The following is a 22,361-nucleotide window of genomic DNA, read 5'->3' on the forward strand; positions in this document are numbered from 1 at the left end:
TTTAACTTACATATATTTTCCTCATATACCATTTAAGTTAGTAGAGCATTAGGAAAAGTGGGCTGAGAGATTTAGAACGCACTGGGAAAATATCAGTTATCTCTTCAGTTTAGATTCTCAGCATCAGAAAGCATTATCTGCCTTCGCTGCAATCCTTTGAACCCAGACAATTCATACGTATGTTATTACGGTGTATGTAATGTATGTGAAATGCAGAGAAATAATTCACTACTCAATCTCAGATACACATATGTACTTAAGAAAGAGAAGTTTTATTAGGGCAATTTCACTTTATTTTTCCATACAGCAAAGTCAACTACTGCAGTAATAATAAAATAAGCATAAAACAAATTGCAGCCCTAGACAAAATACATAATTGTAAGCAACTACAAGCAGAAAGTAAGTTGTGATTACATAATAGTAAAACCAAGCACATTGTCCTTTCGGCAGATGAAAGTGGTCGGGTTGCTGGTAAGTGCAACATCAGCAGCCAGCTGGAGTGAAGGCTGGGCAACCAAGTCATTCAACAAGTGGCCACTGTCACATTCTGCTCTTTTGAGTACTTCCGAGTTGAAAATTAAAACTGTGAAATTTGAACTTCTCTTTTTCACCTGCGGAAAGAACAAGATCTACAGCAATTAAAAAACAATCACGTAACAACTACAGGTGTGCTGTTTGGTTTGCCTGTTTATGGTTTAAATTTTGTGAAAGTCAATACTTGTTTTGAAGATTTCGTTTTGTGAACAATAAACCATTGAAATTGGCAGAAACTGATTGGAATAATATATGTCCTTAGCATAGTTCTTTCTCTCTTTTTGTTGAAGTTTTAAACATGCAGTAGTTTTGAAAACAATGTAAGGAATATCTGATCCATGATTTCACCTTAATGGCTGAAGTACCTGCTATTTTTGGTAATGATCTTCAGGCAGATTTGGCCCAATGGAGTTTTGTCAGTCATGAGATCTTGGAAGGATGGCAAATCTTTCCAGCTGAAAAATCCTGGCAAACTACAAGCTGTCCACAAAAAAGCAAAGCAACGTGTCTGAAGGGTATGGAGTGCGAAGTCTGCGCCGCCTTTGCAGCAATTTTGCTCAGTCTGTCATCTCATTAGCCTTAACAAAACTCCTTGTAATTATAGACGTTTTTATTCAAAATAAGATCTTGCTATTATACAGGTTTCTCTCTTTTGACTATATACAGAAGTGCAAAAAGTCAACCTTTCTCTCTAGACTTTCCAACATGCTCAACTGCAGCATCATCAACCCTCAAGAGTTTGCACACACGCTAAAATTCTCATTACGTAAACTTTGAGTATTTGGATTATCAACAAAAAGTCCCTTGTTCTATTTATTGATTATGCAGCTTATTTATAACAAGGCCTGATATTCAGGGATTTCAAAAATATTAAACAATACTTTAACATTTGAAATGGATACAGTAGAAAATAAATTTTATTCTAATATCTAGGATCTAGATCTTCTCATAATAACTAATTACAAACAAAATAAATCATCAAAATATTACTCAATTGTCTGCCAGGATTGTTGCCATAGCAACAACTTAACTTCTTACTTAGCAATGATTATATATTTATAAGATATCCATATAAAAGATCTTTGTTCTTTTAATGAAAACTAGACAAGAACAATGACTGACATTCTTACACTGTAATATTAAATCAGTAAAATATAAATCATTTAGTTAACAATAATACGGATATTCATATGACACTACATGTAATTTAAAACTGAGTATGTTATGAAGGAAAAACTACTTTAATTTTTTTTGTATTTTGAAAAATTCATTGGTAAAATCTAATAAAACAATAGTCTATAAACTGAAATGGTATTCAATTGTTAATAGAAAATGAAAATCTAATAAATGTAGGAAATGAAAAACTACATTTTAACAAGAAAAATAAGTAATATTCTATAATGTAACTAACTACAATAACATGTGAAGTCACCATTACTCTCTTAACACGATTGAAATTACATTGGTATGGGTTCCAACCCGTAATGTAATAATCTAAGGCTTTAATAGATGTACAGTACAATCAGTAAATCAACACATCAGTCTTATATTAGAAAGCATCTCTCTCAAGCATAAAAACTTGCAGTAAACTTGGAAGTATGGAAAGTTCTATAACGGAACTCTCACTTCTCCCATTCCACTCTAGAACTGCCAGTGACCTGGCCCCTGCTCAGCCATTTCAGAACTGCTGAGCAGAGCAAAAATACCCTTTACTAGCTGCAACATCCAAACCACAAAAAAGGGGAATTCCTTTGGATGAATCCATTCTTAAAAACTGAATGCACATCTATTTTTAAAATTTTTTAAAAGGCTTTCTAAGGCTATAAGCAGTTAATCTGAACAAAAGAATCACATATAAAATTCACCCATTTACTTAACCCACCCAATTACTAGGTTAATTAAACATTTCCCATTTTCATATTTTGGTTTTCATGCATCTGATGACAGTGCTGTTCTCTTTGTTTAGAGTCACTATTCTGAACGTGACTGTGTTGAAGCATTGAAGCGAACGTGAAACCATTTCTGCAAAGCATTTATAGTCTTTTGACTTTTGACAGAGGCTATAAATAGAAGCAAAATAATTTCCTCAAACATTTTTTTGTTATTGTGTCTCAGAAATGGCATATCCCTTTTGAATAACGTTATATAGTAGAGTATGCATAAATATTACACTACAATGCATTAAAATAATTTTATATATCTATTATATATATTTCCAGTATGTGAAAGTTTATCTGTACTGAGTTTGTGTTGTGCTGTCTATTGTTACTGTAGAGTTAAATTGGCCATTTCTGAGACAGCTTTGGTTTCAAAAACAAAAAAAGAAAAGAAGAATGGTGCCCTTTGATTGATTAGTACTAGCAAATAAGCAACAAAATGTGGCTCTGAAAATAATAACACTGAAGAAATAATACTCTAATTTGATGTACAGTCTATGGCACTTCATGAGAATCCTTAACAACATGGTACTTAAAGCCATGATGTGCTTTAAAATATACACAGTTGTGGTTTTGCTTGGCACATTCATCTCTGTCAGATCCCTCCCTCACCACGTCTTACAATCTATTACAGTAAAAATATTACTCTTAAACAAAAAGGACTGTGCATGCGCGCTCTCAGCTCTAATGGCAACTTTAAATACAAGGTGCACCTTTGTTACTTGTAAACCTTGAAAGAAATAAACTCATTTTTAAAAAATTATATCTTGGTCTACAGACGTACCAATACATAATAGAATCATGGTTACACCATAGTCTGTCTTTTCAAGATGGCATGAATCTATAGGAAACTAATTATGTATGCATATTTTAATGCATAACTCTGTGCTACAAAAGAAAGACAATGTTGTTCTTTTAGATAGGAATATCACCTCAGCACAAATACCAATTGAATGTACAAAGTGTGTAGGCAACAGTGTGCAGCAAGTTCCCATGTTGTCTTTTCTTCTGGTTAACATGCAATATGTGGATGTCTTGTGGCTGAGGGATTTTTGTGTGTGTTGCTTGACGGTATATACAATATGGCTAATGACGTCGTCCTTACTCTAACCAAGCACACTGTCCTTTCCTCTCTGATGATCTACAATGGAAAAAGAGATAGTCTTTGTTAAAACACATTAATTGTTGAAAACATTTTCAGTATATAGTTATATACATTTCTCTCTCTCTCTCTCTCTCTCACACACACACACACACACACACACACACACGACACACAGACACCATGCGGCAAGAACTCCTTCTACATTTATAACCAATAAATTAATGTCCTGACTCCATGCATTTGAGCAACTATGATGGAACTACGTTTTATTTCCCACCCACTCTTCCATTTTTTTAGACAGGTCTCACTGAGTATCCTGCCGAGCCTGGAGTTCATTATATAGACCAGCCTTGAGCTTATAGAAATTCACACATATTTTGAGTCTCCAGTGCTGGGATTAAAGGTGTGTACTTGGACATACTTGGACAGAACTGCTTTGAGAGAGCTTACAAAATGGAGAAAAATCAACTTAAATAACTGTTGACTGCAATGGATCTTTTGCAGGCTCCTCAAAGTCTCAGTTCATTTCTTCCTTAAATGGATCTCATATTCTGCCCACTGTTCTCTCTAGTCTAGGGATCTGGGTCTGGCTCTTGGGGAGATTCTTCTCGCCTGGTTTTCTAAGCACCACTGAAGACCTGACTCTGTCCCTTCTGCCAGGTCCTTACTCTCCCCTTCACACAAGACCTTCATTTTCCAAATGCCTTCTCTGACTATTGAGAAGAGGAGCCCTGGACCTCTGCCTCACAGGACGCTCGTTCAAAGTTCTCTTGTGTTAGCACACAGTTCTGAAATCATTTACATCATTGATGGGGTAACTAACAGAAAAGCAATACAAAACATTACTTGCCAATATGTCAGTGACCAAATAAATGCAGGAAAGCAACAAAAAACCACCATCCTTCTACTGACCAGACTGAGTTTTAAATGGCTCTTTGTCATGCTGCTGTAGACATGATCTAATTTAAGTGTGTATATGTTGAATAAACATGTTCTTTAGGGAGGAAAAATAGCAAATTTTGCAGGTATTGAAAACAATGTTACAAACAGCAAACACAAAATGCCAAACCCTTGTGAAGAACAATAACATCTTCAGAATCCTGTATCACTAAGTTAGCTGTCTTGAACTATTATTTAACAAAAAAACCTGCACATGTATGTATGTATGTATGTATGTGTATATATACATACACGTATATAAAGTTATTTGACTTGGATCCATTGTTCCCTATTGATCCTGTACTGAGCGATACATGATACAGGTGGGTATGTATTATCATACAGGAATGAGTGAAATAATATTAAAATAAAATTAATGACTTCTGCACAGTCACCAAATGACTACCTATGAGCCAAATCTAGTCCACTGATTAATTTGAAAACAAAGTTTTTTGAGGTATGGTCCACATCTACTTATTTCTGCATTCTCTCAGTGTTTTTGCACTAATGTGGGGGAGTTGCAGCAGAAACTGAATGCTGTATACAGACAAAAATAGCTGATCTGTAGGCCTTGCAGAAAATTTCATCAAATCCTATCCCATGTCTTTGTCTTCTAAGTACCTTTGCCATCTTTTATTCATGCTTGTACTTATTTGGAGTATCAATTAAAAACACCCAAATATTTATCCTTTGCATTTTAAGCATTAAACATATTCCAACCACGAATACTGAGTGATTATACTGCATAATAAACTTACTGTTTTGTGACGACAACTCTACATCTGGGTAACATACTTGTGGCTAGTCAGATGTTCGGCAGATATTATGGGTATCTAGCAAATAAAAAATTATTTAATGAATGATCCATGCAAGCAAGCCAACCACCAAGAGATGAAAACATCTTAATATTAAACTTATACAAAACAGTGAGATTTAGCTGTGAGGTGACAGCCCTCATCAGGTCAACATGACATAAAATTTATATAAACGCAAATGCCAGAGAAGCACCTCACTGCTTGTAATCTTCGCGTTAAGTACTACTCTACAGATGTTATCAGTACTTAGAAAGTAAGAGAAGTACAGCTACCAAAAATTCATGCAGAGCAGTTATTAAAAGAAGCCCTTTTTGTTGGCCTACACACACACGCACACACACACCCTTGTGGTTTTAAATACTTAGCAATGATACTGAAATCAAGAATAAAAAATGTCTTGCCTAAGTTTGTGCAACCAAATTTCTAATATTTTCATTCAGATCAAAGTGTTTAACTTTTGACCCAAATTAAATATACCGGGTGTGAATTATAAAAAAGTGGTTCAAAAAAATAAGTGGGAAAGAGAATAGGTTTGTTCATGAACTGACTTCGGAACCTCGGCTACACATACCATTGCATTTTAAATAGGCAGGGACTCAAAGAACTTCGGAGAAAATACAACGAGAGACCAATACAGAGGTTACTTTTACAAAATCAAACATGTGACTTGATTCTTCTCCAACCACCAATTCAAGGTTGATAATGTGGGCAAGACAGCCCCACAGGTTGAGTGTAGCAGAGGCCTGAGGACATTGGTTCTAATATTTATTTGTTTCCTGGTTGTGTGAACCTGAGCAAAGCAACTAACTGGTGACTACTTAAACTTATTCTATACAATGACACTAAGTCCACTTCAGAAAGTTTGTTGGGGTAACAATGGTCTTACATACATGAAGGTTTTTGTTGTTTCAATTTAAATATCCTAGACTATGTCAAATCTTCTAAAACCTATAATTGACAGTCTAGAGTATCTATTACTATGTTCCTTTTATTTTTAATTTCTTAGCTGACATTGTACACAATTTTACAGCATTGGCAAATGGCACAAAAATGTGCTCCAAGCATAATGAAGCTTCTCATACCATTGTTCCTGCTGCTGCAGGGCAGGATGTTGCACCCAGCAGTGTAGAAGCATCAAGGATGGGGCTGTCGACACATACCAAGGACCTTCAACACCACTCGATGCAGATGAAGGGCCAGCTATAAACTTCTGCATGCATGCAGGCTGCATTTTGTGGCATCAGCTATTCCCAGCATTGCTAATGTACTGTAGGCATATACATATGTATGTATATGTAGATATAATATATGTGTGTATATATATATCCATTCCCTTTCCTTTGGTTGTAGAATAGTAGTAGTATGAAGACCCAGGGAATTATGCATGAAATGGTCACAGCACAATGCAAAAAGTAAAGTGTCCCCTACAACCCAAGTGGCCAAGGGCATTCTGAATTTGCTTTGCTATAGTTGTTCTTACACCAGCAATTCTATAGTCTTATGTGGTATATGCAGGAGATTCCAGCATCATTGATGTGCACCATAAATGGACTGCACTGCATCTTATTGAGATTTCTGTCAAACTATAATGCCACATATGCACAAGCTAGCATTCTTGTAAATGAGTCTTCTGTGTTAGTATAAACCCAAGGATATTTTGATGAGTCTGAACTTAGCCAAGAATTATTTAAGGCTTGTCTGAAACTTAAATCCTTTTGGCATTATGATCTTGAAAGGTTTTAATGACTATATTAATAGCTGAAAGTTCATCAACGGAAGATGATATATTGAAAAAACAAAACCCAAAAAACCCATCAAACAAAAAGAAAGCGGATGCTCCTCATAGCAGTAACTTTTGGTTCTTAGTTTGTCTGCCTGCTCCAAGGGCACTAAGGGTTCTTTTTAATCTCGTTAGACTCCATCTAACTTCTGCCAGTGAAACAGGCATAACCCGATTTAGTGGCTTTCATACACCACCATCCCTACTAAACTGTGCTTTCATAACTTATTTATCATTCATGATTTCTTTTTCTTCATCCCTAAATGTCCCATATTGATGCAGGTTAACTGTGGAAACGAGATAGCACTTAATTTCCTTTTCCATTTAATGCAGCTAGACTCAAAGCTGAGAGACGCTGCATATAAAAGCAATTCATTTTAAAAAGCAATCTGCTTATCAGAAATTAAACTATAAAAATTATATATCAAACTCTATTTACAAGAGTGGTCATTTGTGGCATAGGAATACATTAAAATATTTTCTCTTTTTTATTAAGAATTTAGGAACAAGCTGAGAAAGTATATACCAGATGCTTTAATAATAACCTTGTAATTGCTCCCACATTGGGTGACCAAAATACTTAAGACAATGGGTTGAGAAAAATGAGAATTGCTTGTGTAAATATCAGTTTAGTAGCTTCAGAAACAGAGCTGCGACACTTTGGAGCACTTATAAATGGCATAAAAGCAATCGGCTGCTTGTCATAGAGAGAATGTGTAGGCCAACAAGAGGTATCTTTGAACCCCATGCTCATGACGGCACCCTCTACAGCTCTCACACACACACGATTCCCACTGAGCACAATGGGAGATCCATGTGCGTTAAGGCTGCTGGACTTGGCCCTAGTAAGAGTTGGTTTTTAAGAAACAAAGCTGTAAATTAGCAAACCTGGTTGGCTGTGGCTGTTGCAGCGAAGGGAACACTTGTGGCAGATGTTGTTGCTGCGGACACAGTGGCTGGCGTAGCACCGTGCACCATGGGAACTTTCGGAGGGAAAATCATATAAGCAAACATACAGAAGAGTGTAGCAATATGGAAACCATGGCAACATGGAGGAGATCATTGGGCAATGGTATTTATCATAGCAAGAAGCCATGTGACAGGACATCATCACCAGCGAGTGACATGCAATCACAGCGCAAAGCAGGACAACATTCCAAGGAGAGAAGGGGAGGGAGGGATGAAAGAGAAAAAAAAAGAGGGGGGGAAAAAAAGCTTGTTACCATTAAATCAAGAAAATCGATACAAACAGGCTTAATTTGCTAAGTTAAAAAACAAGAATTTTATATAGTGTTCAAAGACATTAAAATATAAATAAAATACAGGTATTTACTTTGTATATATAATTATCCATTTGAATAAAAGTTCTTTTTTATTATTCACTATTATAAAAATATACAGTCATTACTTTTATGAGAGAGACTTGTTTTTATATACCAGAACTCATAGTCCAATCAAAATCCACTAATAATTAAGTGATTAAGGAAACTTGTGTGGAAAGAAAACATTTATGTGGGGGGGACATGTCAATTAAATAGAAATTGGCATTTAATTGACAGGTGTTAGTAAAAAGGAAATGGACTTGCCCAATAGATAAACGTTAAACTTAGCAGTGGATTTTGAGGGGCTGTGAGATGCAATGTAGGTTTAAGATAATCAAGAAACAAAGCTGGCACCTACCAACACTTGTAGCGGGTGTCATGCACAATATTGAGCCTGCCCATCATGCATTGCAACAGGAAGGTGGATTTGAAAAGGGAAAAGAATTAAAACATCCCATCACACGTGTAATTAGGAAATTCATTTGAACAAAGAAGAAAACTTGTTATTACGGGAACAGTGGCATGTAACTGTCAGCACAATCAAACCATACAGTAGCACAGTGGTCAGTTAGAACTAGTCCCGGGTGAGGAGTAAGAGCCAATTTCACTGTGTGCTGGTATACTTGCTTTCTCTGAACTGCTGCTTCTAAACAGAGCACTTTCAAGAAAATTTAAACCTATTTAATTCATTTAGAAGAACTTCTGTAATGTTTTGTTTTAATCCAGCTGCCAGCTCTTAGCATTGCTTTGCTACTTCCGAATCTGACACATGCATTTTTTTTGTAAGACTAAACACTCTGAGTAATTAGAAATAGTGTTCATTATTAAAATGCTAAATACCCCAATGCACGAAACTGACTGGACAATGTCATGAAACAGAAACGAATTTAAACTCTTGGGCTTTGCTTCTCTGCTCACTGTAGCAGCGACCATACAGACACAACGAGGATGTGACCACCCGGACAGCAACTTCATTCAGAGGGCTAGCAAGCACTAAATCAACAGGATGCAAAAAGGGAAAACTCTTCATTTCTTTAGTGTAGAATTCAAAGGTGGAAAAAGTATTGTGGGGAATCTCAAACCAGTTTCCCTGTAGGCATCTGGCAAAAGAGAATGACTTCCGCTGCTAGCTTAGACCTTTAAGGCTTCTTAGAGTAGCCAAAGTTTACAAAAACTCACAGGCAAGAATTTGCTAATTAGACATCAATGAGTGGGAGATAATGAGGATGCGCACGTCACCCGCGGGGCCTTAAGCCCCAATGTCCACAGAGGTGTGACTGTAAGAACTAAATATAATGCCACATTCATAGTTCCTGCTGCCTCCTGACATAGAAATATTGAAACTCTATCTATTTTTACCAAGTATAGGCCACAGTCGCATATGGAGAACTACTGTTCTTTCCACAAGACTATTTTCGACTCCTTAAGGTTTAAAATATAAAATGATTTTATATTTCTATCTAAATCTCTAAATCTTGGCACATCCTGTTTAACTACCAGTAGCATCTGGGATGAACATTTGTTAGAAAAATATCTGCCAACTGAGTCTTGTCAGAAATGGTTTTACACAACAAACTGCCATTGAGAAACATAACTGAAACGAAGATTACTCAACCGGCATTGCTGTTACATCTGCAATACATCCGGGACCGCAATTAGGCCAGGGCCACTGAGGCCAGATTAAAGCGAGTAACGGATCTAGGGAAGCAACTAATAGTCTCTAGGGAGGCATTATTTAAGACACTTGAATAGTTTTGTACTTTGCTACTACTACTGTATAAAGACTTGTGAAGGGCAACAAGAACAACGAAACAGACCAATAACAAATAATATATTTAAAGACAACAGAGCAAGCAAGACTTAATACTGGGTCAAGATTTTGTGAAGGTACTACCCTATAGGCAGGAGGATTGGGAAAGAAAAATGGACAAACGTAAACGAAGGAGTAAGTAGGCTACTTAAGAGACGTGAAAACCAGTTTAAAACATTATCCACGTTACAGGTTTTAAATTTAGTATTATGCTACAGTTTGCCTACAGTAGTTCGTGCATAATTGAGCCTGCACGCACTGGAAGTGAGCTGACCTCACACACCTCTCTAAAGCATTTAGCTTTTTAATAATTGAATTTTCCTTTGGGTTATCATCCTCATTATCAATGTAACCAATGCACACAGCTTCAAGAGGGATTCATAGCAAATAAACACAAGGCAGCAATGAAGATACTAGCCGGGGTGCAGTAACTCACAAGTATGAAGACAGTGCTGTAGGACCCTCTTACCAAAACCAAAAGCTGTTTTTGAAATGACCACAGTAGACATCTTTACTTCCAATTGGTTGATTTACTCATAGTGATGCACAAAGAGTCAATTTATATTTTCCCTCGGTTTTCAGCATAAGGCAGAATTGAGGCGAATGTATTTGTCAGTTCCCAATTTCCCCTACAAAGACATTTGCGCAGCAGCATGGTGTGGTGCTGAGAATTGTGTCACTGTAACCACGTTATTTTTTAAGTTAAAATGTTAACTATCTGTGTGGATATAAAGGTCGGGATGACAATGTGTACGTGTAATACAGGTATAGTCACAAAGACATCAAGGAGAAACAAATAAAAAGAAGAGAGACAATGTTAAAACTGGAGATCTGACTGGAATTTCTATGGGATAATTTCTACTTATTTAAGTTTATAGTAAGGAGTACAAATGTAATTTGTGGTATTCTAAAATTAAAGAATATTATTTATTAAAAACTTGCAGTCAATTAAATTGTCAAATTTGATATTCAAGTATGTAATAGCTTCCTTATTTTTCATTATTTATAAAGCTTTTTAGCATAAATAAAACTATAAATATTTATACTTAAATTGATTATAATAAAAGTGGGAGACTAGACATTTTTATGGCATCTATTCTATAAAAATGGTCTCATCTTCCTGCCTCCCTTGCCCAAACATCTATACCACCATCTAAGAGAGTTTCCTGGCTATTTCTTTATGTCAGGTATAGCTCAATATGAGCCAACATAAAAATTGTGTTAACGAGTTTAGCTCTTTTAAAAGCTGTTCACTAACACTGCTTGAGAGAAACATGCTAGGTAGAAAAAAGTGATAGGTACTTCCGTGGAAGACAGAAACATATTGGAAAACTCAAGAGGAAGACACAGAAAGCTTTGGAGCCATGAATTGTTAGCCCATGGCACAGGCTTTCCTTGGTGCTGACACACTCTTCAGACAAGGCTATATATGAACACAGGGGCTCAGCCAAGGATTCTATCCTCCAGGTGGCACAGGACCCCTGGAGAAGATGTCTTCCCAAGGTCTTCTAAACAGGTAATGCTTACAGTGAGCGGCAGGGACTGAATGGAATGGGAACAGAACACTTGAGAATCTGGGCTGTAGAGGGTAGGGGACAGAGAGAGGAAGATGCCAGCGGAGGGCCTCAAAGTTTTCTCGGGATCCAGTAAAATTAAAACGGCCCTACATTTATATTCTAGGCAAAAAAATAAAATCAACAACAATGAAAATATTATTTCTAACATATTAAAGGGTTGAATATCATTTTGTTATATAAATGGGTCCTACATTATACCTGGTCTGTATAATTATTCTGCTTAATTTTGAAGAGTAAAGTAAAATAAAAATTTTTAATGTGTAGTTAAAATTGAAACAAGTAAACAATAGTGAACTTAATCAAATATTTATATATACTAGACTTTTAAGTAAGGTAAAGGGTGTGAAATAGGTGTGGAGTTCAGTGATTGGTAAAGCTGGCTCTGTTTCCTGAAATTCTTTTTAAGGTAAGTATATAGCTAACTCATAGCTACTGAGAAATTCCCCCAAGAGCCATGTAACGTGGTGATAAATTGCTGGACGTCACTAGGCCCCAAATTCCTCACTAGTAACATAGAAAATCCAAGTCAGACTTTGGGTCTGAGAAAAAAAGAAGAAAAGATGTCTGTAGTGTTTGGCAAGCACAAAAAGGAGTCATCACTCAACCAATGGTGGCTCTTTGGAACAAAACGTGGAAAATAAATAGGGCTGTGGGGCTGGAAAGCATGTGCCCTAACTATTTCTGGATACTACATTTCCCCCTGCAGTCAGGAGCTTGGAATCTCTAGTGTAAATACTAGCATACCGTGAGGCATATAATCAATATGTGTTGTCTGAAAAGAAGCCAAGATGGATGCAGAGAAAGAGAGGTTGGAGAGCTAAAGAGAAGGATAACTGGATAGACAGACACATGGGTGGATGTAATTGTGAACGGTGGATTAGGTGGATGGATGCTATGTAAATTCTGGTCTGTTCTTAAATATGTGCGTATTTGTCTTTGCTAGCTGACTAGCCTGTCACTCATCTCTGATCCTCTGCCAACAACCTAGTTCCTATGTATGTAGTCAATGGCTCTATGGACTTAGCAAACTGTGCTTCACTACAATTTGAATGAAACAGACTCACACATATCTACAGCTACTGAGAAGCAACCAAACCACAGGGCTTTAAAAATCCCAGCTGTGAAAATGATAGTGTATCTTCTTAATTATTATGCTCTGATTAGGAGAATGTTTCGCTTATATGTAATTCTATTTTATATGCCTAACCTAGACTTCGGGAAATAAGCCTATTTTCTCCAAGATAGTACACATGTGATTGTATACGAGTCTATGGTAAGATCAACTTCCTTTAGTCCTAGCAAGATTTCAGAAAGTACAATTGCCAGCATTTTTCATCTTGTGTGTAAATGCACAAACGTCCCCAAATTTGAATAAAGCCACTGTCCATAACAATCTGTGCTGCATTGGTCAGCCCTAAGAAGCAGAGAACCAACCAACCCCATTCACAAACACAACATGATAGACATGGACCTGCAGGAGGCCTTGGACCACCTACCAGGCAATCTAAACAAACAGCAAATAGGCTAGGCTGGGTCTGGCCTCCCAGAGCCTTCCAGACTCCACACTTAGTTCTGTGTCACACACTGTTTTGGTCCCTGTGTGGCTTTTGGGGTATAGGTTTACTTTCCCCATAAAAATTCTTTATTTTCTACCTTTCTGACTAAGGAGTTTGGCAGAAATAAAGATATCATAGGGGCATGTTTCAAGTACACGCAGACATATATGTAAAATAATGAAAGTATTTTTATTTTTAAATCAAGATGGCAGCACTTATCTCTGGTTATTTGGCCAATGACTAACTCAACCTGAGCTTTATGCCCTTCAAATCAGGTTGCAAATATATATTCTTTTATATGCCTGCTATAATAGATTCACATAATGGTATGATGGTAAATATAATATCAAGAATATAATATAAGATCAATGAACATGTTATAGATTAAGGTCATTTAATTTTTATCCTAATCTGGCTGGGCAAACTCCTACTTGAACAAGGCTGTGTCAAGAGTATAGCTACCATTTTATCCCAGAGCATTTTAATGAAACAGTTCAGCTAGCTTATTTATTCAACGTGTGAATAGCCAGTTTTCCAAATGAATTGTACAAAAAGTTTGGTTTCTCAGTAACATCTAATATGAGTAGAATGTATTAATTTGCTAATAGGTCTAAAAGAAAACGATCCCCTTCTTTAATATCACAGGAACGTGATACTATAAATACTGTCACTATAGCACAAGGTGGTAGAGCCATGATGTACATACCTAGCTATTATTTTACTAACTTTTTAATAAACTATTTTATCAAAAGTAGTACATATATATATATTCATAGTGTTCTCAAAATAAAGCTATATATAAGAAAAAGAGATTACTGACTCTTGGTTAATAAATTTTAAAATATAAAGTGTATAAAAAGTTAAGCAATGTAAAAATAAAAGAATTAAGGATGCTGAAATAGTAAATTTCTAACCAACTAAGTGAGGAATTAGTGTTTTTAACCCTTAAATCTCTCTGAATAAGAGTATGTGGATGTGAGCAAGCAGAAAGGGACCTGAAACCACAGATGCATGACTAAGCACTAAAGAGGAAGACATGGGATGACTAAGCAGTAAATACAAACACCAAGGAAAGTTAGACTTTAATTTCAGCATTGGAACAAGAGTAAATTTAGCAATGCATAATTAATATGAAGAGCACATCTTAAGAGCTCTAGGATGAACACATTCTAACTGTCTCGATGCATTTTGCAAACTACAGGTTGAAGATGTCAAAATTGAGTCATTTCATAAAACTGTGGTGTCTTGAAGGCAAAGGGGTCTTATAGCAGGAGAGCATCATAACACAGCTTGACAAACATACAACAGTGTTGAGGAAAGAGAAAAAAGAGAACATTTCAATTCCAAATATCATAAACACCCAAAAATATATAAACATCTCTGTTTCAGTAAGCTTAAGTTTTCAGTTTCAAAGGAAAGCCAATCATGAAAACTGAGTGTTTCCCCAGATGGCTGCCTTACCTTACACCCTCTCTATGACTTAATGGCTAACCTGGGCTGCAGGGATTAACCTGCTCTAACAGTAGAACCCTGAGCAGGTCATCAGAGATGCATTCCGTAGCCAATCCAAGCCCTTACCTGGTGGGAGGAAGGCGGTATGCTGCTGTAACTGCATGTTGGCTAGGGCCTGTTGGTATTGGAAAATACCAGTGTTAAAGACTGCGGTGGCACCGTTGGTTTTTTCAAGAGCAGGCCTCTTTGGCAATGGGGGAAGTACAGCTTGAGGAATTCCCTGTTTAGTGAATGAGTATAAAAACAAATACCAGTAAAAAGAGAAAAAGAAAAAAAAAAAGAAAAATCAGTTGTAGGCTAAAACTGTTAGGGAGCACGAACAAGCAAGCAGCAGAGCATTTAACTACCCAGGGAAAAATCCAGTCGACAAAACCAATTAAGGAAATTAAGCAAGATAAAAGCTTTAAAGGAAGCATTATTTCATCCACAACGAAAGCCCACTAGTAACGAGAGCAGATGTTATCATGAGTAAGGTGTTTTATGTCCCATAATGCTTCAGGCTTTCCGTGAGAAGCCGTTGATTTGGGAAAGAAGGAAAGCTGCAGTGCGGGCTCCATGAGGACCGAGGAGTGGGAGCACTGTGAGAAGGCCACTGTACAGCGACTGGCCGGGGACACGACATCCTGCCGGCTCTGCCCACCCCAGTCTGCGGACACATGCAAATGTCCCAGAGCATGCAAACTCTCCTCAAATACTGCACTCTACAGGTTAAAAAGTAAGAATTCTACCACTAAAGCCATGCTAACCACACAGGTACAGAAATAAATATACAGTGAAAACCACACTTTTCTGTCCTCCGAGTATTTCATTAGAACGCTTTTACAATGTAGTTAAACTGAATGTGGGCTGCTGGGATTCCAGTCTTTCATTGTACCATAGCCATCTATGTACACATTTTAGGTCTTTCTGCTCATTTTTCAGGAAACCACACTCAGTTTTTCATTGTACTTTACCATTTTAAACAGGAAAAGGATTATATATATTTTAATTGGTTAAAAACAAAAACAAAAACAAACAAAAAAAATTAAAAAACAAAAAACCTTGTATCTACAATAAAGCTACATGCCAAGCTAAAAGGTGAAAGGTCATAGTACCAGGTCAAAGGTTGCCTCGAGGGGTCGCTTCAGTGATTTGACAGCCGACTGAGTCTTAATTAGCAGGCAGCGAGCACATGATGGCAATGGGCCAGTGGGGTTCAAGCGCATTAACATAAACAGCAAGCAGAGGTGCATCATGGGGGCAGCAGTGCATTTTGGGTAGGTGAGAAAAAACAAATAAAAAAACAAATCATCGGAATGCCATATACAACGAATAACAAGACTAAGCATGCACAATAGAGGCACTATTGAGTTGTTATTGGAGGATAATTCCTCTTTGTAGTTAATTACAAACAATACTCTAAAGAAAAAAAAGGGGGTGAAAGAAAGAGAAAAGGAGAGAGTCTGCCTTCTGTATTTTTGCTCAAGTATCCATAAACAAACACAGAAAAGACCTCTCTCATGATCATTTTATGGTGTAGTGACAATGATTTTTATGACTACTTAAATAAGTTATATATTTATATGCAAGAACGGATAACATTAAAACAGCTAAGCCAAGAAATGGACCCCTTAAACTCTGCTACGAGGTCATACTGAAGTTTATCTTAAGAAAAAACATTTAGTATCTATTCTAAATGACCCAATTTTTAACTCTTTGAGTAGCGTAGTTTCTTTTTCCTTCATGTATAATGGCTTAGTCAAGATTTGGCTCTTGAACAATCATGTTTATGCCACAGCAGGCCTTCACACTATCTAGATGGCAGGCTATGCAAAATGTTGCAGCTAATTTAAAAACAATTTTGTTGAAGTAATTCTCCTAAATAGTTCCAGATTATGTTACTAAAAGCAAGATAAATGTGAAGAAGAGCTCTGATGTGCAAAAGAACACACCCAAGGAGAACAACGGCTGATCGATGATGTACAGAGGCTGGAGATGGCAGTGTCGTTATGTCAGAAAGGAGACAAGTGGCTCTTTATGAAGCAGGAATGTCAGAAACCCTACAGCCAGAATAAGACAGATCCTTAGGGGTTAGGCCAAGAGGAGGAACAATCTGAACCATCTGAGGAGTTACCCTCACTTCTGTGAAGGGCAGCTTCTTTATGTATTGTGTGGGATACCTGAACAAACATATCTTCAGCAAAACATAACGAAGAGGTTAATAGATGAAGAGCTTGTAGTAGACAAATTGTTCAACATCGTTCTGACTGCAGACAAGGAGGGCACTGCTGCCTCCACTCACCATGGCGGCTGCAGTGGCGGCAGCCTGAGCGGCCGCAGCCTGGTTGACCTGGTATTGGGCAGCCTTGATCTTGGCTTGCAGGTGTGCAGGAGGGTGAAAGTATTTGCACTTTTCCCGAGAGCATCTCCCTTTGATGTAGTCCATGCAGACGGTGACCGTGTTGTCATTGGTGTCGATCATTGCGCTGTCGGCAGGGTGAGCAAACCGACAGTCATTCTCTCCTCGGTTGCAATTGCCTCGCTGGTACTCGCGACACACCTAGGAGGTCATGAAATGAACGGGATTCAGTCAAGGGGAGCAAGCAGGTCCGCTCTGAAGATGATAATTCAATGATCCAAACTCTGGGCCGAGGGTGTATATGGAGGGGGAAAGGTAAACCCAGAGCAACGCAGCAGCATGATTCGGCAGCGCTTAGTGTGCAAAAACAGAATCTTTCCAGAGAAATGTCCTTGAGAAAGGAAACACGTTCATGATGAATGGAAAGTATCTATCCCAGCACAGTGTTGCTGCACTTATTCATTACCAAGGGGAAAATACGGGCTTTATAGTGACGAAAGCCAGCAAATACCACTTTCACCAGGTGAACACATGAATATTAAGAAAGAATGAGACATATGAACACCATTCTATCAATGTGACTCCCCCCCCCAAAACAGCCATATCACACATGTTTTTTTTTAAATCACTGCTGATTGATAAATACTAGACACACTGAATGGAAGCATTTTGCAAAAATAACTAAACATTCTTTCAAAGTGTTAAGGTTGTTAAAAATAAGAAAGATTAAGAAGCTCTCATGGACTGGATATCATGGAGTCAGAGCAAGGATGCAGGCAGGACAGCTGCTTACGTCTGACACAGGAGCCGGTGAGAGATACCCCACCTGACAATTTACGCTTGATCCCTGGAACCTACAGGGTAAAGGAGAGAAATGACCCCTGAAAACTGCTCTTTGATCTCAACATACACTCTCTGGCATGTAGGTAACCAGACACATATATGGAAAAATAAATAAAAGCAATAACATTTTAAATTAAATCTGATTCAGGTGTACAGGTCACTTAATTCACAGTAAACCAAAGTTAAATTATGAGATTTGTAAGTGGTACTGGAGTTGTTTAAAATGTTAAAATATTTAGTTTAGTGAATGTCAGGCAGCAAGAATTTGGGTAAACAGACATTAGCTCTAAGTGAAAACACAAAACACTCTAACTTGAGGGCATTTCTACCAGAATGCTTCCAGAAGTCACTCTGAGCAGTAGAAATGCATTCAACATCAGTATGAGCGGAGGGGGGAAGATTCACTTGTGTTACTGCCTACTTGGTTTATGGCCGTTAACTTCAGTGTGCGGATCCTGGGGAAGAGGTAAAATAGATTATTTCTCATTCACTTGCCCTTTGAGTCTTATTGAGGTTCCCAACAGTCTCCCTTGGGGGTTTGATCTTTTGGCCAACAGAGGGCCATCTAAAACACTGAAAGACTTGACCTTATTGTGTGCCCTAGTTTCAAACCTCTGTATTTGTTTTTTAAACAATGCACACTTCAAAGACAGTTTTCATACTTCCAGCATGCCCCCTCCCCGAAGTGGGCAAATGCAGACACTGCTGAACGCTCTGTTTTGTAGTTAAACAGGACTGAGATGCTGTGACTTTAAAGGGACTCATAAAACGACTGCATTTAAACCAGTCCCTATTATGTTAATATCCTATTAGGATGGAAGGCGGTTCACATTAAGAACCTGGGTTTGGCTACATATTAAGAAGCATGCTGTACATGGCTCCCGAGAAACTCTCAGCTAGTAAGAGACGTGGGTTCTACAGCACAGCAATGGCCTACCTCCATTCACCTTCTTACTTTATTCAATTTTTAAGTACATTGAGTAACTAAGGATACAGATGATTTAGGAAGTTACGATAGGCTGTTTTAGTAATATATTCACCTTCTCGAACAGAACAAAGGAAACTCAAGTGTAACCACGAGTTTACAAGCTGTGTACCAAGCTGTAATACCAAGCTGTATCTCAGGGCACTCCCCTTCTCTAGCGGACCACAAGGACAACAAAAGGAAGTGAAGGGGCCTTCAGAGCACAGGTTCCTGGAGCCTGTTAAAAACTACAAGCTTATCACTGAAGCCAGGAAAAGAGATACTCTGAAAAAAAAAATGCACTACAATGTAGTAAGTGAGCCTGCACATAGAATACATATTCTGTTTTATGTTTATAATGTCATGTTATGAAGAACAAAGGTCACTTTTGTGCTGAGGCAATTCATCCAAGAGGAAACTTAGATTGGTCCATATGTGCTCTCTTCAGCTGGTTCTCAATAATTTCCTCTTTCCCAAGTCTGCCTAGGAGAGAACTGAAGGCAAAGACCGGACACTATGTTTCACGTTTGCCACACTGGTAGGAAGGTCAGTTCCGTTTGCGCAGTATGGTTTCTATAGGTTAAAGACTGCTTGACTATTAATTTTATACTTCAATTTTTGTGAATGCAAGCAGGGAGAGTTGTACAAACGCTTAATCGGACATGATGACTAGGCATCAGCAGAGATTTACAGTAAATTTTAAAGTTTTTAAAACCAAAGGTTCTTTTCTGCTGCATTTTGGACTACACATGTTTTTCCAGTGTTCTGTTCTGACCGGGATGGGGACGGGGCGTGGAAGAACACATAAACTGCTACCCTCATGTTAGTTTGCGGTTCAGGGGAACAGTGAAGGAGAAACCTTGTGAGGGTTGGGCTGCTGAGAGACCGTGGGGAAGGTTTGGCAGATAGACGGACTCAGGAATGCTGGGCACTGAACGTGGACAACATTAAAACATATTTTCTCCTGACAGTCACCACCAGTAAAATGAGGTCTAGTGATGACTGCTGAATATGGGTTTGGTTTGTTCCTTTTTCTGAAAAGTGGAGAAAACTTCTGACTAGGTTTACCAACCTCATTAAAGCAAAACTTTTAGATGTAGTTTATCTTGGTAAACTAATGTTGACAAAATTTGCAACATATTTAATCTCATATTCCAAAACAGGATGACAACTTACAAAATTTACCAGCAAATTAGCAGCAGAGAAGACAAAATTAAATAAAAAATATCCAAGCAATATTCTGACTCCATTTTCCTTCTCTGTAATTTCCTGTTTGCACATATTTTATATGAGTATGATCACAGTTTAGCAACAACTTGGCTACCTTTTTCGAAAAACAAAGCCTTAACATTATCAACATTTTTTATCTTTCTATATGAGATTCAAGTCATCATTTCTGATTGCACATCAGATATTAAATAGTGCACAGACTATGGGTGACTCTTAAGTGGATATATAGATTATTTCCATCATTTTCATATTACAAATGATTTTGCAAAGGAAATACAACAATAGGCACTTTGGCATTTTGGCTAATTTTCTAACATGAATATGTACAAATGAAATTCGTTGGTAAAAAATTTTGGGTATTGATAAATGTTCTCAAACCTAAATTAAAATGATGAGATATACTAAGCCATACACAAAATAGGATTCAATCAAAAATGAACACTGAGTTTCTTACTCTGTGAACATCAAAGCAGAGCTGATATCGGAAGCCAGGTTGGTCTACACAGTGTAACAGGAAACGGATAACACAGGAAAAGCAGCACTTCAACTGCAATATTCACCAAAACCATTCTAAATCCTATTTCTAACAAAACTTCTGTAGGATAATAATAAATGATGGAGGAGGGTTAACTGTCTGTGTTACTTTCATTGGTTAATAAAAAACCTAAAATAGTCAACAGGAAAAAATAGCCAGAAAAAAAATCCAAAGAAAAGTCTTAATAAGTCTTTGAACTACGCAGCCCCCGAGGCGTGTTTGGTTACTACTGTGTGGTAGGAGCTCCTTACTGTCACTGTGCCTACAGTGCTTCAGTATGCTGCGAGCAATGCTCACTGCAGTTTCGCAGTCTGTACAGAACTATGAGCACTGGAAGTACATCTTCAGTTCAGAGTCACGAATAATAACACCTGACGGAGTGCAAAGTTGGCAGTTACATAACAAGTGTTCTGAAGGCTAGTCGGTTGTCTGATGCGTGAAAAGATTCCTGAGACCCACAACTGGACCAGCATATCTACATGGATGAGACTGCCAGATTTAAACTACCACCCGGAGTGATCCTAGTCTCTGTTAAGTCGGGATACAAACTGCACCATGTCTAATAGCAAACCAAGACAACATGCTTTCTAATTGGAATGGTCAAAACCTAGATGTGTCCCCTCAAAATGATCAACAAATATTTAAACTTTTCCTCAAAGTTGTTATGTCTAATCACCTGTCTTGGATAAGATCTCTGTAAGGAAATGTGTCTTCCTGTGACGAGTTAATTTCCTAGCAGGTTGGCGAGTTCTTACTTACAGGGCAGAGGTTACATGAGCAGTACCAGTCTCCTGAGGGTCCTTTCTTGGTAACAGACAGCAAGGAAAGGCTTCACAGGTATCCAAAACACACCATTAACTTGAAGGACACCTGGCACAGTTCCCCACTGGATATGGTAGCATAAATGCATCTGAGGATCCATTTTTGCACCATGAAAGATTACTATGATTCTTTAGACTAAATCAATGATTTCCATTATTATCAATGCTTTGTAATGAAGTATAGACATGATCTTAAGTCTTAGCCATTTCTAATACCTGTACACACTGTAATAATTTCTTAAAATACTCTTTAAGCATTAAAATGATGCTGGGAATTACAGAAAGGGTCCCAAGGCCACAAAGCAGAACTTTAGGAGCATATTTTTAGTGACTAACAAACTGGCCTCACTTTAAGAGAAAACCATAACCTCAGCTTATAGTACAAAACATATAATCTGTGTAAAAATATCCAGCAAAGAATGGATGAGCATATTGATACAAATGCTATGTCCCTGTGATGTGTACATAACACACACACACACACATACTTAAAAATAAATGTTTTAATACCTCCTTTGGTTGCTGTCGAAAGACAAAGAATGATGTAAATGTGCTGTGACATTAAAGATAAACCAGTGCAATCCTCAAATTTTACATATAAACAACATGAAGTCAATGTGACAAAGCAAGTTTAAGTAGCAACTACCCTACAAGCAGTGATCACTGGGTTCCTATTTCCCGCCTTCAGACCTCTGCATCCAATCTGGTCAACACTAGTACTTCCAAGTGATTGATATACAAAC

At 37.6% G+C, this 22,361-nt stretch overlaps 1 protein-coding gene across 19 annotated transcripts in view; it reads right to left on the reverse strand.

The window, feature by feature from the left end:
- Positions 1–251: 251 nt before the first annotated feature.
- Positions 252–22,361, reverse strand: part of Mbnl1 (muscleblind like splicing regulator 1) — a 176,246-nt gene continuing 154,136 nt past the window's right edge. For 9 of the 19 annotated variants that reach the window (XM_048424801.3, XM_048424803.3, XM_085682458.2 and 6 more), the window contains 7 exons: positions 17,169–17,426; positions 15,982–16,035; positions 14,954–15,107; positions 8,791–8,826; positions 7,999–8,093; positions 5,274–5,348; positions 252–3,612 (listed from right to left, as the gene is read on the reverse strand). In XM_048424801.3, the coding sequence (XP_048280758.1) occupies positions 5,292–5,348; positions 7,999–8,093; positions 8,791–8,826; positions 14,954–15,107; positions 15,982–16,035; positions 17,169–17,426 (654 nt within the window). In that variant the 3' untranslated portion in view covers positions 252–3,612; positions 5,274–5,291. Of the gene's footprint in view, positions 3,613–5,273; positions 5,349–7,998; positions 8,094–8,790; positions 8,827–14,428; positions 14,665–14,953; positions 15,108–15,981; positions 16,036–17,168; positions 17,427–22,361 lie in introns of those variants that run through there. The other 10 variants (XM_087899480.1, XM_087899482.1, XM_087899477.1 and 7 more) reach the window with 10 other exon arrangements.

Source organism: Myodes glareolus, chromosome 20, assembly GCF_982192425.1.
Source record: "Myodes glareolus chromosome 20, mMyoGla1.1, whole genome shotgun sequence".
NCBI lineage: Eukaryota > Metazoa > Chordata > Mammalia > Rodentia > Cricetidae > Myodes > Myodes glareolus.